Here is a 12,237-nt window from a genome sequence, read left to right on the forward strand (position 1 = left end):
GATAAGGGTATCGGTGATTGATAAGGGTATAGATGATTGATAAGGGTATAGATGATTGATAGATCGATAAGGGTATAGATGATTGATAAGGGTATAGAGGATTGATAAGGGTATAGATGATTGATAAGGGTATAGATGATTGATAGATCGATAAGGGTATAGATGATTGATAAGGGTATAGATGATTGATAAGGGTATAGGTGATTGATAAGGGCATAGATGATTAATAAGGGTATAGGTGATTGATAAGGGTATAGATGATTGATACGGGTATAGATGATTGATAGATCGATAAGGGTATAGATGATTGATAAGGGTATAGATGATTGATAAGGGTATAGGTGATTGATAAGGGCATAGATGATTAATAAGGGTATAGATGATTGATAAGGGTATAGGTGATTGATAAGGGTATAGATGATTGATAAGGGTATAGGTGATTGATAAGGGTATCGGTGATTGATAAGGGTATAGATGATTGATAAGGGCATAGATGATTGATAAGGGTATAGATGATTGATAAGGATATCGGTGATTGATAAGGGTATAGATGATTGATAAGGGTATCGGTGATTGATAAGGGTATAGGTGATTGATAAGGGTATAGATGATTGATAAGGGTATAGATGATTGATAGATCGATAAGGGTATAGATGATTGATAAGGGTATAGGTGATTGATAAGGGTATAGATGATTGATAAGGGTATAGATGATTGATAAGGGCATAGATGATTAATAAGGGTATAGATGATTGATAAGGGTATAGGTGATTGATAAGGGTATAGGTGATTGATAAGGGTATAGGTGATTGATAAGGGTATAGATGATTGATAAGGGTATAGATGATTGATAAGGGTTTAGATGATTGATAGATTGATAAGGGTATAGATTTTTATTTTTATTTTTATTTATTTTTATTTCACCTTTATTTAACCAGGTAGGCAAGTTGAGAACAAGTTCTCATTTACAATTGCGACCTGGCCAGGATAAAGCAAAGCAGTTTGACACATACAACGACACAGAGTTACACACGGAGTAAAACAAACATACAGTCAATAATACAGTATAAACAAGTCTATATACGATGTGAGCAAATGAGGTGAGATAAGGGAGGTAAAGGCAAAAAAAGGCCATGGTGGCAAAGTAAATACAATATAGCAAGTAAAACACTGGAATGGTAGATTTGCAATGGAAGAATGTGGAAAGTAGAAATGAAAATAATGAGGTGCAAAGGAGCAAAATAAATAAATAAATTAAATACAGTAGGGAAAGAGGTAGTTGTTTGGGCTAAATTATAGGTGGGCTATGTACAGGTGCAGTAATCTGTGAGCTGCTCTGACAGTTGGTGCTTAAAGCTAGTGAGGGAGATAAGTGTTTCCAGTTTCAGAGATTTTTGTAGTTCGTTCCAGTCATTGGCAGCAGAGAACTGGAAGGAGAGGCGGCCAAAGAAATAATTGGTTTTGGGGGTGACTAGAGAGATATACCTGCTGGAGCATGTGCTACAGGTGGGAGATGCTATGGTGACCAGCAAGCTGAGATAAGGGGGGACTTTACCTAGCAGGGTCTTGTAGATGACATGGAGCCAGTGGGTTTGGCGACGAGTATGAAGCGAGGTCCAGCCAACGAGAGCGTACAGGTCGCAATCGTGGGTAGTATATGGGGCTTTGGTGACAAAACGGATTGCACTGTGATAGACTGCATCCAATTAGTTGAGTAGGGTATTGGAGGCTATTTTGTAAATGACATCGCCAAAGTCGAGGATTGGTAGGATGGTCAGTTTTACAAGGGTATGTTTGGCAGCATGAGTGAAGGATGCTTTGTTGCGAAATAGGAAGCCAATTCTAGATTTAACTTTGGATTGGAGATATTTGATATGGGTCTGGAAGGAGAGTTTACAGTCTAACCAGACACCTAAGTATTTGTAGTTGTCCATGTATTCTAAGTCAGAGCCGTCCAGAGTAGTGATGTTGGACAGGCGGGCAGGTGCGGGTAGCGATCGGTTGAAGAGCATGCATTTAGTTTTACTTGTGTTTAAGAGCAATTGGAGGCCACGGAAGGAGAGTTGTATGGCATTGAAGCTTGCCTGGAGGGTTGTTAACACAGTGTCCAAAGAAGGGTCAGAAGTATACAGAATGGTGTCGTCGGCGTAGAGGTGGATCAGAGACTCACCAGCAGCAAGAGCGACCTCATTGATGTATACAGAGAAGAGAGTCGGTCCAGGAATTGAACCCTGTGGCACCCCCATAGAGACTGCCAGAGGTCCGGACAGCAGACCCTCCGATTTGACACACTGAACTCAATCAGAGAAGTAGTTGGTGAACCAGGCGAGGCAATCATTTGAGAAACCAAGGCTGTCGAGTCTGCCGATGAGGATGTGGTGATTGACAGAGTCAAAAGCCATGGCCAGATCAATGAACACGGCTGCACAGTAATGTTTCTTATCGATGACCGTTAAGATATAGTTTAGGACCTTGAGCGTGGCTGGGGTGCACCCATGACCAGCTCTGAAACCAGATTGCATAGAAGAGAAGGTATGGTGAGATTCGAAATGGTCGGTAATCTGTTTGTTGACTTGGCTTTCGAAGACCTTAGAAATACAGGGTAGGATAGATATAGGTCTGTAGCAGTTTGGAGATGACCGCAGCTTCTTTCCAATCTTTGGGAATCTCAGATGACACGAAAGAGAGGTTGAACAGGCTAGTAATAATGTTGGCAATCATTTCTGCAGATAATTTTAGAAAGAAAGGGTCCAGATTGTCTAGCCCAGCTGATTTGTAGGGGTCCATATTTTGCAGCTCTTTCAGAACATCAGCTGACTTGATTTGGGAGAAGGAGACATGGTGAAGGCTTGTGCGAGTTGCTGTGGGGGGTGCAGTGCTGTTGACCGGGGTAGGGGTAGCCAGGTGGAAAGCATGGCCAGCCGTGGAAAAATGCTTATTGAAATTCTCAATTATAGTGGAATTATCAGTGGTGTAACGGGTTTCTTCTAACTCCTCCTCTGACGAAGAGGTGGAACAAGGATCGGACCAAAATGCAGCGTGGTTAGTTAGATACATCTTTAATGAAGATGAAACACGAACAATAAAAAACAACAAACGTGGAAAACCGAAACAGCCCTATCTGGTGCAACAAACACAGAGACAGGAACAATCACCCACAAACACACAGTGAACCCCAGGCTACCTAAATATGGTTCCCAATCAGAGACAATGACTAACACCTGCCTCTGATTGAGAACCATATCAGGCCAGACATAGAAATAGACAAACAAGACATCCAACATAGAATGCCCACTCAGATCACACCCTGACCAACCAAAACATAGAAACATACAAATAAACTATGGTCAGGGTGTGACAGTAGGATAGATATAGGTCTGTAGCAGTTTGGGTCAAGAGTGTCCCCCCCTTTGAAGAGGGGGATGACCGCAGCTGCTTTCCAATCTTTGGGAATCTCAGACGACACGAAAGAGAGGTTGAACAGGCTAGTAATAGGGGTGGCAACAATTTCGGCAGATAATTTTAGAAAGAAAGGGTCCAGATTGTATAGCCTGGCTGATTTGTAGGGGTCCAGATTTTGCAGCTCTTTCAGAACATCAGCTGAACGGATTTGGGAGAAGGAGAAATGGGGAAGGCTTGGGCGAGTTGCTGTGGGGGGTGCAGTGCTGTTGACCGGGGTAGGAGTAGCCAGGTGGAAAGCATGGCCAGCCTTAGAAAAATTATTATTGAAATTCTCAATAGATAGATGATTGATAAGGGTATAGATGATTGCTAAGGGTATAGATGATTGATAAGGGTATAGGTGATTGATAAGGTTATAGAGGATTGATAAGTGTATTGATGATTGATAAGGGTATAGATGATTGTTACGGTATAGATGATTGATGAGGGTATAGATGATTGATGAGGGTATAGATGATTGATAAGGGTATAGATGATTGATAAGGTTATAGATTATTGATAAGGGTATAGATGATTGATAAGGATATAGATGATTGATAAGGGTATAGATGATTGATAAGGGTTTGATTGATAAGGGTATAGATGATTGATAAGGGTATAGATGATTGATAATGGTATAGATGATTGATAAGGGTATAGATGATTGATAAGGTTATAGATGATTGATAAGGGTATAGATGATTGATAAGGGTATAGATGATTGATAATGGTATAGATGATTGATAAGGGTATAGATGATTGATAAGGGTATAGATGATTGATAAGGGTATAGATGATTGATAAGGGTATAGGTGATTGATAAGGGTATAGATGATTGATAAGGGTATAGATGATTGATAATGGTATAGATGATTGATAAGGGTATAGATGATTGATAAGGTTATAGATGATTGATAAGGGTATAGATGATTGATAAGGATATAGATGATTGATAAGGGTATAGATGATTGATAAGGGTTTGATTGATAAGGGTATAGATGATTGATAAGGGTATAGATGATTGATAATGGTATAGATGATTGATAAGGGTATAGATGATTGATAAGGTTATAGATGATTGATAAGGATATAGATGATTGATAAGGGTATAGATGATTGATAAGGGTATGATTGATAAGGGTATAGATGATTGATAAGGGTATAGATGATTGATAATGGTATAGATGATTGATAAGGGTATAGATGATTGATAAGGATATAGATGATTGATAAGGGTATAGATGATTGATAAGGGTATAGATGATTGATAAGGGTATAGATGATTGATAAGGGTATGATTGATAAGGGTATAGATGATTGATAAGGGTATAGATGATTGATAAGGGTATAGATGATTGATAAGGGTATGATTGATAAGGGTATAGATGATTGATAAGGGTATAGATGATTGATAAGGGTATAGATGATTGATAAGGGTATAGATGATTGATAAGGGTATAGATGATTGATAAGGGTATAGATGATTGATAAGGGATGATTGATAAGGGTATGATTTGATAAGGGTATAGATGATTGATAAGGGTATAGATGATTGATAAGGGTATAGATTTGATAAGATGATTGATAAGGGTATAGATGATTGATAAGGGTATAGATGATTGATAAGGGTATAGATGATTGATAAGGGTATGATAAGGGTATAGATGATTGATAAGGGTATAGATGATTGATAAGGGTATAGATGATTGATAAGGGTATAGATGATTGATAAGGGTATGATTGATAAGGGTATAGATGATTGATAAGGGTATAGATGATTGATAAGGTTATAGATGATTGATAAGGGTAGAGATGATTGATAAGGGTATAGATTGATAAGGGTGATTTGATAAGGGTATAGATGATTGATAAGGGTATAGATGATTGATAAGGGTATAGATGATTGATAAGGGTATAGATGATTAAGATATAAGGGTATAGATGATTGATAAGGGTATAGATGATTGATAATGGTATAGATGATTGATAAGGGTATATATGATTGATATAGATGATTGATAAGGGTATAGATGATTGATAAGGATATAGATGATTGATAAGGGTATAGATGATTGATAAGATGATTGATAAGGTATAGATGATTGATAAGGGTATGATTGATAAGGGTATAGATGATTGATAATGGTATAGATGATTGATAAGGGTATAGATGATTGATAAGGGTATAGATGATTGATAAGGGTATGATTGATAAGGGTATAGATGATTGATAATGGTATAGATGATTGATAAGGGTATAGATGATTGATAAGGGTATAGATGATTTATAAGGGTATTGATGATTGATAAGGGTAGAGATGATTGATAAGGGTATAGATGATTGATAAGGGTATGATTGATAAGGGTATAGATGATTGATAAGGGTATAGAGGATTGATAAGGGTATAGATGATTGATAAGGGTATAGATGATTGATAAGATGATTGATAAGAGATGATTGATAAGAGAGATGATTGATAAATAGAGATGATTGATAAGGGTATAGATGATTGATAAGGATATAGATGATTGATAAGGGTATAGATGATTGATAAGGGTATAGAGGATTGATAAGGGTATAGATGATTGATAAGGGTATAGATGATTGATAGATTGATAAGGGTAGAGATGATTGATAAGGGTAGAGATGATTGATAAGGGTATGATTGATAAGGGTATAGAGGATTGATAAGGGTATAGATGATTGATAAGGGTATAGATGATTGATAGATTGATAAGGGTAGAGATGATTGATAAGGGTAGAGATGATTGATAAGGGTACATGATTGATACCTATAGATGATTGATAAGGTATTGATAAGGGTACAGATTTGATAAGGGTATCCAATTGATAAGGGTATAGATGATTGATAAGGGTATAGATGATTATGCCCCCAGATGATTGATAAATATAGATGATTGATAAGGGTATTTTTACAATTTATATAGATGATCCATAAGGTTATAGATGATTGATAAGGATATAGGCGATAAGGGTATAGATGATTGATAAGGCATCGATGATTGATCAGTGCGAGATTGATAAGGGTATAGATGATTGATAAGGGTATAGATGATTGATAAGGGTATAGATGATTGATAAGGGTATAGATGATTGATAAGGGTATAGATGATTGATGGGTATGATTGATAAGGGTGGATTGATAAGTGATTGGGGTATAGATGATTTGTAAGGGTATCGATGATTGATAAGGCAGATGATTGATAAGGGTATAGATGATTGATAAGGGTATGATTGATAAGGGTATAGATGATTGATAAGGGTTAATTGATAAGGGTATAGATGATTGATAAGGGTATAGATGATTGATAATGGTGATGATTGATAAGGGTATAGATGATTGATAAGGGTATAGATGATTGATAAGGGTATAGATGATTGTAAGGCCTAGATGATTGTAAATAAGATTTGATAAGGGTATAGATGATTATACTATAGATGATTGATAAGGGTATCTGATTATAAGGATATAGATGATTGATAAGGTCCCGAGATGATTGATAAGGGTATGATTGATAAGGGTATAGATGATTGATAAGGGTATGATTGATAAGGGTATAGATGATTGATAATGGTATAGATGATTGATAATGGTATAGATGATTGATAAGGGTATAGATGATTGATAAGGGTATAGATGATTGATAAGGGTATTGAATGAATATAAAATATTTACAATCCAGGAGGCAGCTGGAATTATACAAAACAGTACTGTACCTACATTGTACCTTAAGCTGGGTATAAATACCAGATTGGGTTCCAAGCTGGACCCAACTCATTGGAATGCACCCACCCCATGACCCAAACAGCAATTTATTTTTTACAATTTATGTGTCCAATAGCTTCAGTGATTCTAAGACTCCGTCTCAGTGCTTGAGGCATCACTACAGACACCCTGGTTCGAATAGGATGAACTGATTGGGAGTCCCATGTCACAATAAATGTTTCACTTCTTCGGGTTGGGTTCTTCTCGGGCTGGAGCCCGTGTTGGGCCAGTGAGGGTGTTGGGCTCCTTCATTGGAACAAGGGTTTGTTCTTAACTTGCCTCGTTAAATAAAGGATAACAATGGTGGTCCCAACAGGGGAGGGTATCTTAAGTATAGGATTGTAGGTCTATCCAGGAACAGGGTTGGCAGTTAAAACCATGAAGCAGGAGGGTTCATTGATTTGTGCCAGTGATTTGACAGGGTTGTTAAAACCTACCTAGGAGGGTATCTCTCCAGGAACAGGGTTGGAGTTAAACCTACAGGAGGGTATCTCTCCAGGAACAGGGTTGGAGTTAAAACCTACAGGAGGGTAGCTCTCCAGGAACAGGGTTGGAGTTAAAACCTACAGGAGGGTATCTTTCCAGGAACAGGGATTGGAGTTAAAACCTAGTCAACTGCCCCCCCCCCCCCAGGAAAATTCTCTGCGACAAAAAGAGTGATCAAGTTCAAATCCGACATTAGTATATGTGCTACAAGACATAAGTGTCACATTTCTAAATGAATGAAAAGTCATTGAGACAATCTTACTTTGACACTTCTAGTAGAAAGTCATTGAGCTCAGTCTGTTTGGCTAGGCCTCTGCACACCTGGGGATACAAAAACAACACATCGGATGTTCAGCTTTCAAACTAACGTCAACGATGGCATGCTAACAGTTAGTTAGCACTTTATTTAAGTGTCAACAGCAGGATTACAGAGTGAGCGAGAGGGGGGTGGGGGAGAGAAAGAGGGAGAGACAGAGCGGGAGCGAGAGGGGGTGGGGAGAGAAGAGGGAGAGACAGAGCGGGAGCGAGAGGGGGTGGGGGAGAGAAAGAGGGAGAGACAGAGCGGGAGAGAGAGGGGGTGGGGGAGAGAAGAGGGAGAGACAGAGCGGGAGAGAGAGGGGGTGGGGGAGAGAAAGAGGGAGAGACAGAGCGGGAGAGAGAGGGGGTGGGGGAGAGAAAGAGGGAGAGACAGAGCGGGAGAGAGAGGGGGTGGGGGAGAGAAAGAGGGAGAGACAGAGCGGGAGAGAGAGGGGGTGGGGGGAGAGAAAGAGGGAGAGACAGAGCGGGAGAGAGAGGGGGTGGGGGAGAGAAAGAGGGAGAGACAGAGAGGGAGAGAGAGGGGGTGGGGGAGAGAAAGAGGGAGAGACAGAGCGGGAGAGAGAGGGGGGTGGGGGAGAGAAAGAGGGAGAGACAGAGCGGGAGAGAGAGGGGGGTGGGGGGAGAAGAAAGAGGGAGAGACAGAGGGAGAGAGAGAGGGGGTGGGGGAGAGAAAGAGGGAGAGACAGAGCGGGAGAGAGAGGGGGTGGGGGAGAGAAAGAGGGAGAGACAGAGCGGGAGAGAGAGGGGGTGGGGGAGAGAAAGAGGAGAGACAGAGCGGGAGAGAGAGGGGGGTGGGGGAGAGAAAGAGGGAGAGACAGAGCGGGAGAGAGAGGGGTTGGGGGGAGAGAAAGAGGGAGAGACAGAGCGGGAGAGAGAGGGGGGTGGGGGAGAGAAAGAGGGAGAGACAGAGCGGGAGAGAGAGGGGGTTGGGGGAGAGAAAGAGGGAGAGACAGATCGGGAGAGAGAGGGGTGGGGGAGAGAAAGAGGGAGAGACAGAGCGGGAGAGAGAGGGGGTTGGGGGAGAGAAAGAGGGAGAGACAGATCGGGAGAGAGAGAGGGGGTGGGGGAGAGAAAGAGGGAGAGACAGAGCGGGAGAGAGAGGGGGTGGGGGAGAGAAAGAGGGAGAGACAGAGCGGGAGAGAGAGGGGGTGGGGAGGGAAAGAGGGAGAGACAGAGCGGGAGAGAGAGGGGTTGGGGGAGAGAAAGAGGGAGAGACAGAGCGGGAGAGAGAGGGGGGGGGGGAGAGAAAGAGGGAGAGACAGAGGGAGAGAGAGGGGGTGGGGGAGAGAAAGAGGGAGAGACAGAGCGGGAGAGAGAGGGGGGGGGGAGAGAAAGAGGGAGAGACAGAGCGGGAGAGAGGGGGTGGGGGAGAGAAAGAGGGAGAGACAGAGCGGGAGAGAGGGGGGTGGGGGGAGAGAAGAGGGAGAGACAGAGCGGGAGAGAGAGGGGGTTGGGGGAGAGAAAGAGGGAGAGACAGAGCGGGAGAGAGAGGGGGTGGGGGAGAGAAAGAGGGAGAGACAGAGCGGGAGAGAGAGGGGTTGGGGGAGAGAAAGAGGGAGAGACAGATCGGGAGAGAGGGGGGTGGGGGAGAGAAGAGGGAGAGACAGAGCGGGAGAGAGAGGGGGTTGGGGGAGAGAAAGAGGGAGAGACAGATCGGGAGAGAGAGGGGGGTGGGGGAGAGAAAGAGGGAGAGACAGAGCGGGAGAGAGAGGGGGGTGGGGGAGAGAAAGAGGGAGAGACAGAGCGGGAGAGAGAGGGGGGGTGGGGAGGGAAAGAGGGAGAGACAGAGCGGGAGAGAGAGGGGGGTGGGGGAGAGAAAGAGGGAGAGACAGAGCGGGAGAGAGAGGGGGGTGGGGGAGAGAAAGAGGGAGAGACAGAGCGGGAGAGAGAGGGGGTTGGGGGAGAGAAAGAGGGAGAGACAGAGCGGGAGAGAGAGGGGGTGGGGGGAGAGAAAGAGGGAGAGACAGAGCGGGAGAGAGAGGGGGTTGGGGGAGAGAAAGAGGGAGAGACAGATCGGGAGAGAGGGGGGGTGGGGGAGAGAAAGAGGGAGAGACAGAGCGGGAGAGAGGGGGGTTGGGGGAGAGAAAGAGGGAGAGACAGAGCGGGAGAGAGGGGGGTGGGGGAGAGAAAGAGGGAGAGACAGAGCGGGAGAGAGAGGGGGTGGGGGAGAGAAAGAGGGAGAGACAGAGCGGGAGAGAGGGGGGTGGGGGAGAGAAAGAGGGAGAGACAGAGCGGGAGAGAGAGGGGGGGGGGGGAGAAAGAGGGAGAGACAGAGCGGGAGAGAGAGGGGGGGGTGGGGGAGAGAAAGAGGGAGAGACAGAGCGGGAGAGAGAGGGGGTGGGGGAGAGAAAGAGGGAGAGACAGAGCGGGAGAGAGAGGGGGGTGGGGGAGAGAAAGAGGGAGAGACAGAGCGGGAGAGAGAGGGGTGGGGGAGAGAAAGAGGGAGAGACAGAGAGGGAGAGAGAGGGGGGGGGGGAGAGAAGAGGGAGAGACAGAGCGGGAGAGAGAGGGGGTGGGGGAGAGAAAGAGGGAGAGACAGAGAGGGAGAGAGAGGGGGTTGGGGAGAGAAAGAGGGAGAGACAGAGCGGGAGAGAGAGGGGGGTGGGGGAGAGAAAGAGGGAGAGACAGAGGGAGAGAGAGGGGGTGGGGGAGAGAAGAGGGAGAGACAGAGCGGGAGAGAGAGAGGGGTGGGGGAGAGAAAGAGGGAGAGACAGAGCGGGAGAGAGAGGGGGGTGGGGGAGAGAAAGAGGGAGAGACAGAGCGGGAGAGAGAGGGGGGTTGGGGGAGAGAAAGAGGGAGAGACAGAGCGGGAGAGAGAGGGGTTGGGGGAGAGAAAGAGGGAGAGACAGAGCGGGAGAGAGAGGGGGGTGGGGGAGAGAAAGAGGGAGAGACAGAGCGGGAGAGAGAGGGGGGTTGGGGGGAGAGAAGAGGGAGAGACAGAGCGGGAGAGAGAGGGGTGGGGGAGAGAAGAGGGGGAGAGACAGAGCGGGAGAGAGAGAGGGGGGTGGGGGAGAGAAAGAGGGAGAGACAGAGCGGGAGAGAGAGGGGGGTGGGGGAGAGAAAGAGGGAGAGACAGAGCGGGAGAGAGAGGGGGGGTGGGGAGAGAAAGAGGGAGAGACAGAGCGGGAGAGAGAGGGGGGTGGGGGAGAGAAAGAGGGAGAGACAGAGCGGGAGAGAGGGGGTGGGGGAGAGAAAGAGAGACAGAGCGGGAGAGAGAGGGGGTGGGGGAGAGAAAGAGGGAGAGACAGAGCGGGAGAGAGAGGGGTGGGGAGAGAAAGAGGGAGAGACAGAGCGGGAGAGAGAGGGGGGGGGGGGAGAGAAAGAGGGAGAGACAGAGCGGGAGAGAGAGGGGGTGGGGGAGAGAAAGAGGGAGAGACAGAGCGGGAGAGAGAGGGGGTGGGGGAGAGAAAGAGGGAGAGACAGAGAGGGAGAGAGAGGGGGGTGGGGGAGAGAAAGAGGGAGATACAGAGCGGGAGAGAGAGGGGGTGGGGGAGAGAAAGAGGGAGAGACAGAGGGAGAGAGAGGGGGGTGGGGGAGAGAAAGAGGGAGAGAAAGAGGGAGAGAGAGAAACACCGTTGCCTTAAATCAGTGCAGACTGCTGTAACAAAATGATGTATTTGTGAACGGACAGAAACGTGAGAGAAACCCACTGCGACCCAGGATTTTATTTTTATATTTTACCTTTATTTTACTTACCTTTATTTACCTTTATTTTACTTACCTTTATTTTACTAGGCAAGTCAGTTAAGAACGACAGATTTTGTACCTTGTCAGCTCGGGGATTTGAACTTGCAACCTTTCGGTTACGAGTCCAATGCTCTAACCACTAGGCTACACTGCCGCCCCAAGGATGTGTTGGGACACTGTACTTTTCACGTAGGTACAAACCACAAGGCTCTTTACACGCCATAATGACGGCCCTTGAGGGTCAAGTGCAAAAAGGCTTTAGGGTTGATTAGACTGAGACCTACCCAGTCACAGGGGAGTCCTGCTTCACACAAACACCATCATGAGAACACAACCCCGGACATGTGCAATTGTACTATGAGCGTTATTTGAGCCAATGAAGTATTGAAACACAACAGTAGGTTATCATGTTCACAGCAGGCACAACCCTATCCCAATGACCATGTGCTACCTTATAAAGCATTAATCAAGAGTGTGTTATCAAGCATTTATCAAGAGTGTGTTTTAAAGCATTTAT

At 45.3% G+C, this 12,237-nt stretch overlaps 1 protein-coding gene across 1 annotated transcript in view; it reads right to left on the reverse strand.

The window, feature by feature from the left end:
• Positions 1-12,237, reverse strand: part of LOC135524875 (cAMP and cAMP-inhibited cGMP 3',5'-cyclic phosphodiesterase 10A-like) — a 174,800-nt gene that overhangs the window by 16,701 nt on the left and 145,862 nt on the right. Inside the window, exon 11 of the mRNA XM_064952731.1 lies at positions 7,978-8,036. Within this exon, the coding sequence (XP_064808803.1) occupies positions 7,978-8,036 (59 nt within the window). The remainder of the gene's footprint in view (positions 1-7,977; positions 8,037-12,237) is intronic.

This window comes from Oncorhynchus masou, chromosome 31, assembly GCF_036934945.1.
Source record: "Oncorhynchus masou masou isolate Uvic2021 chromosome 31, UVic_Omas_1.1, whole genome shotgun sequence".
NCBI lineage: Eukaryota > Metazoa > Chordata > Actinopteri > Salmoniformes > Salmonidae > Oncorhynchus > Oncorhynchus masou.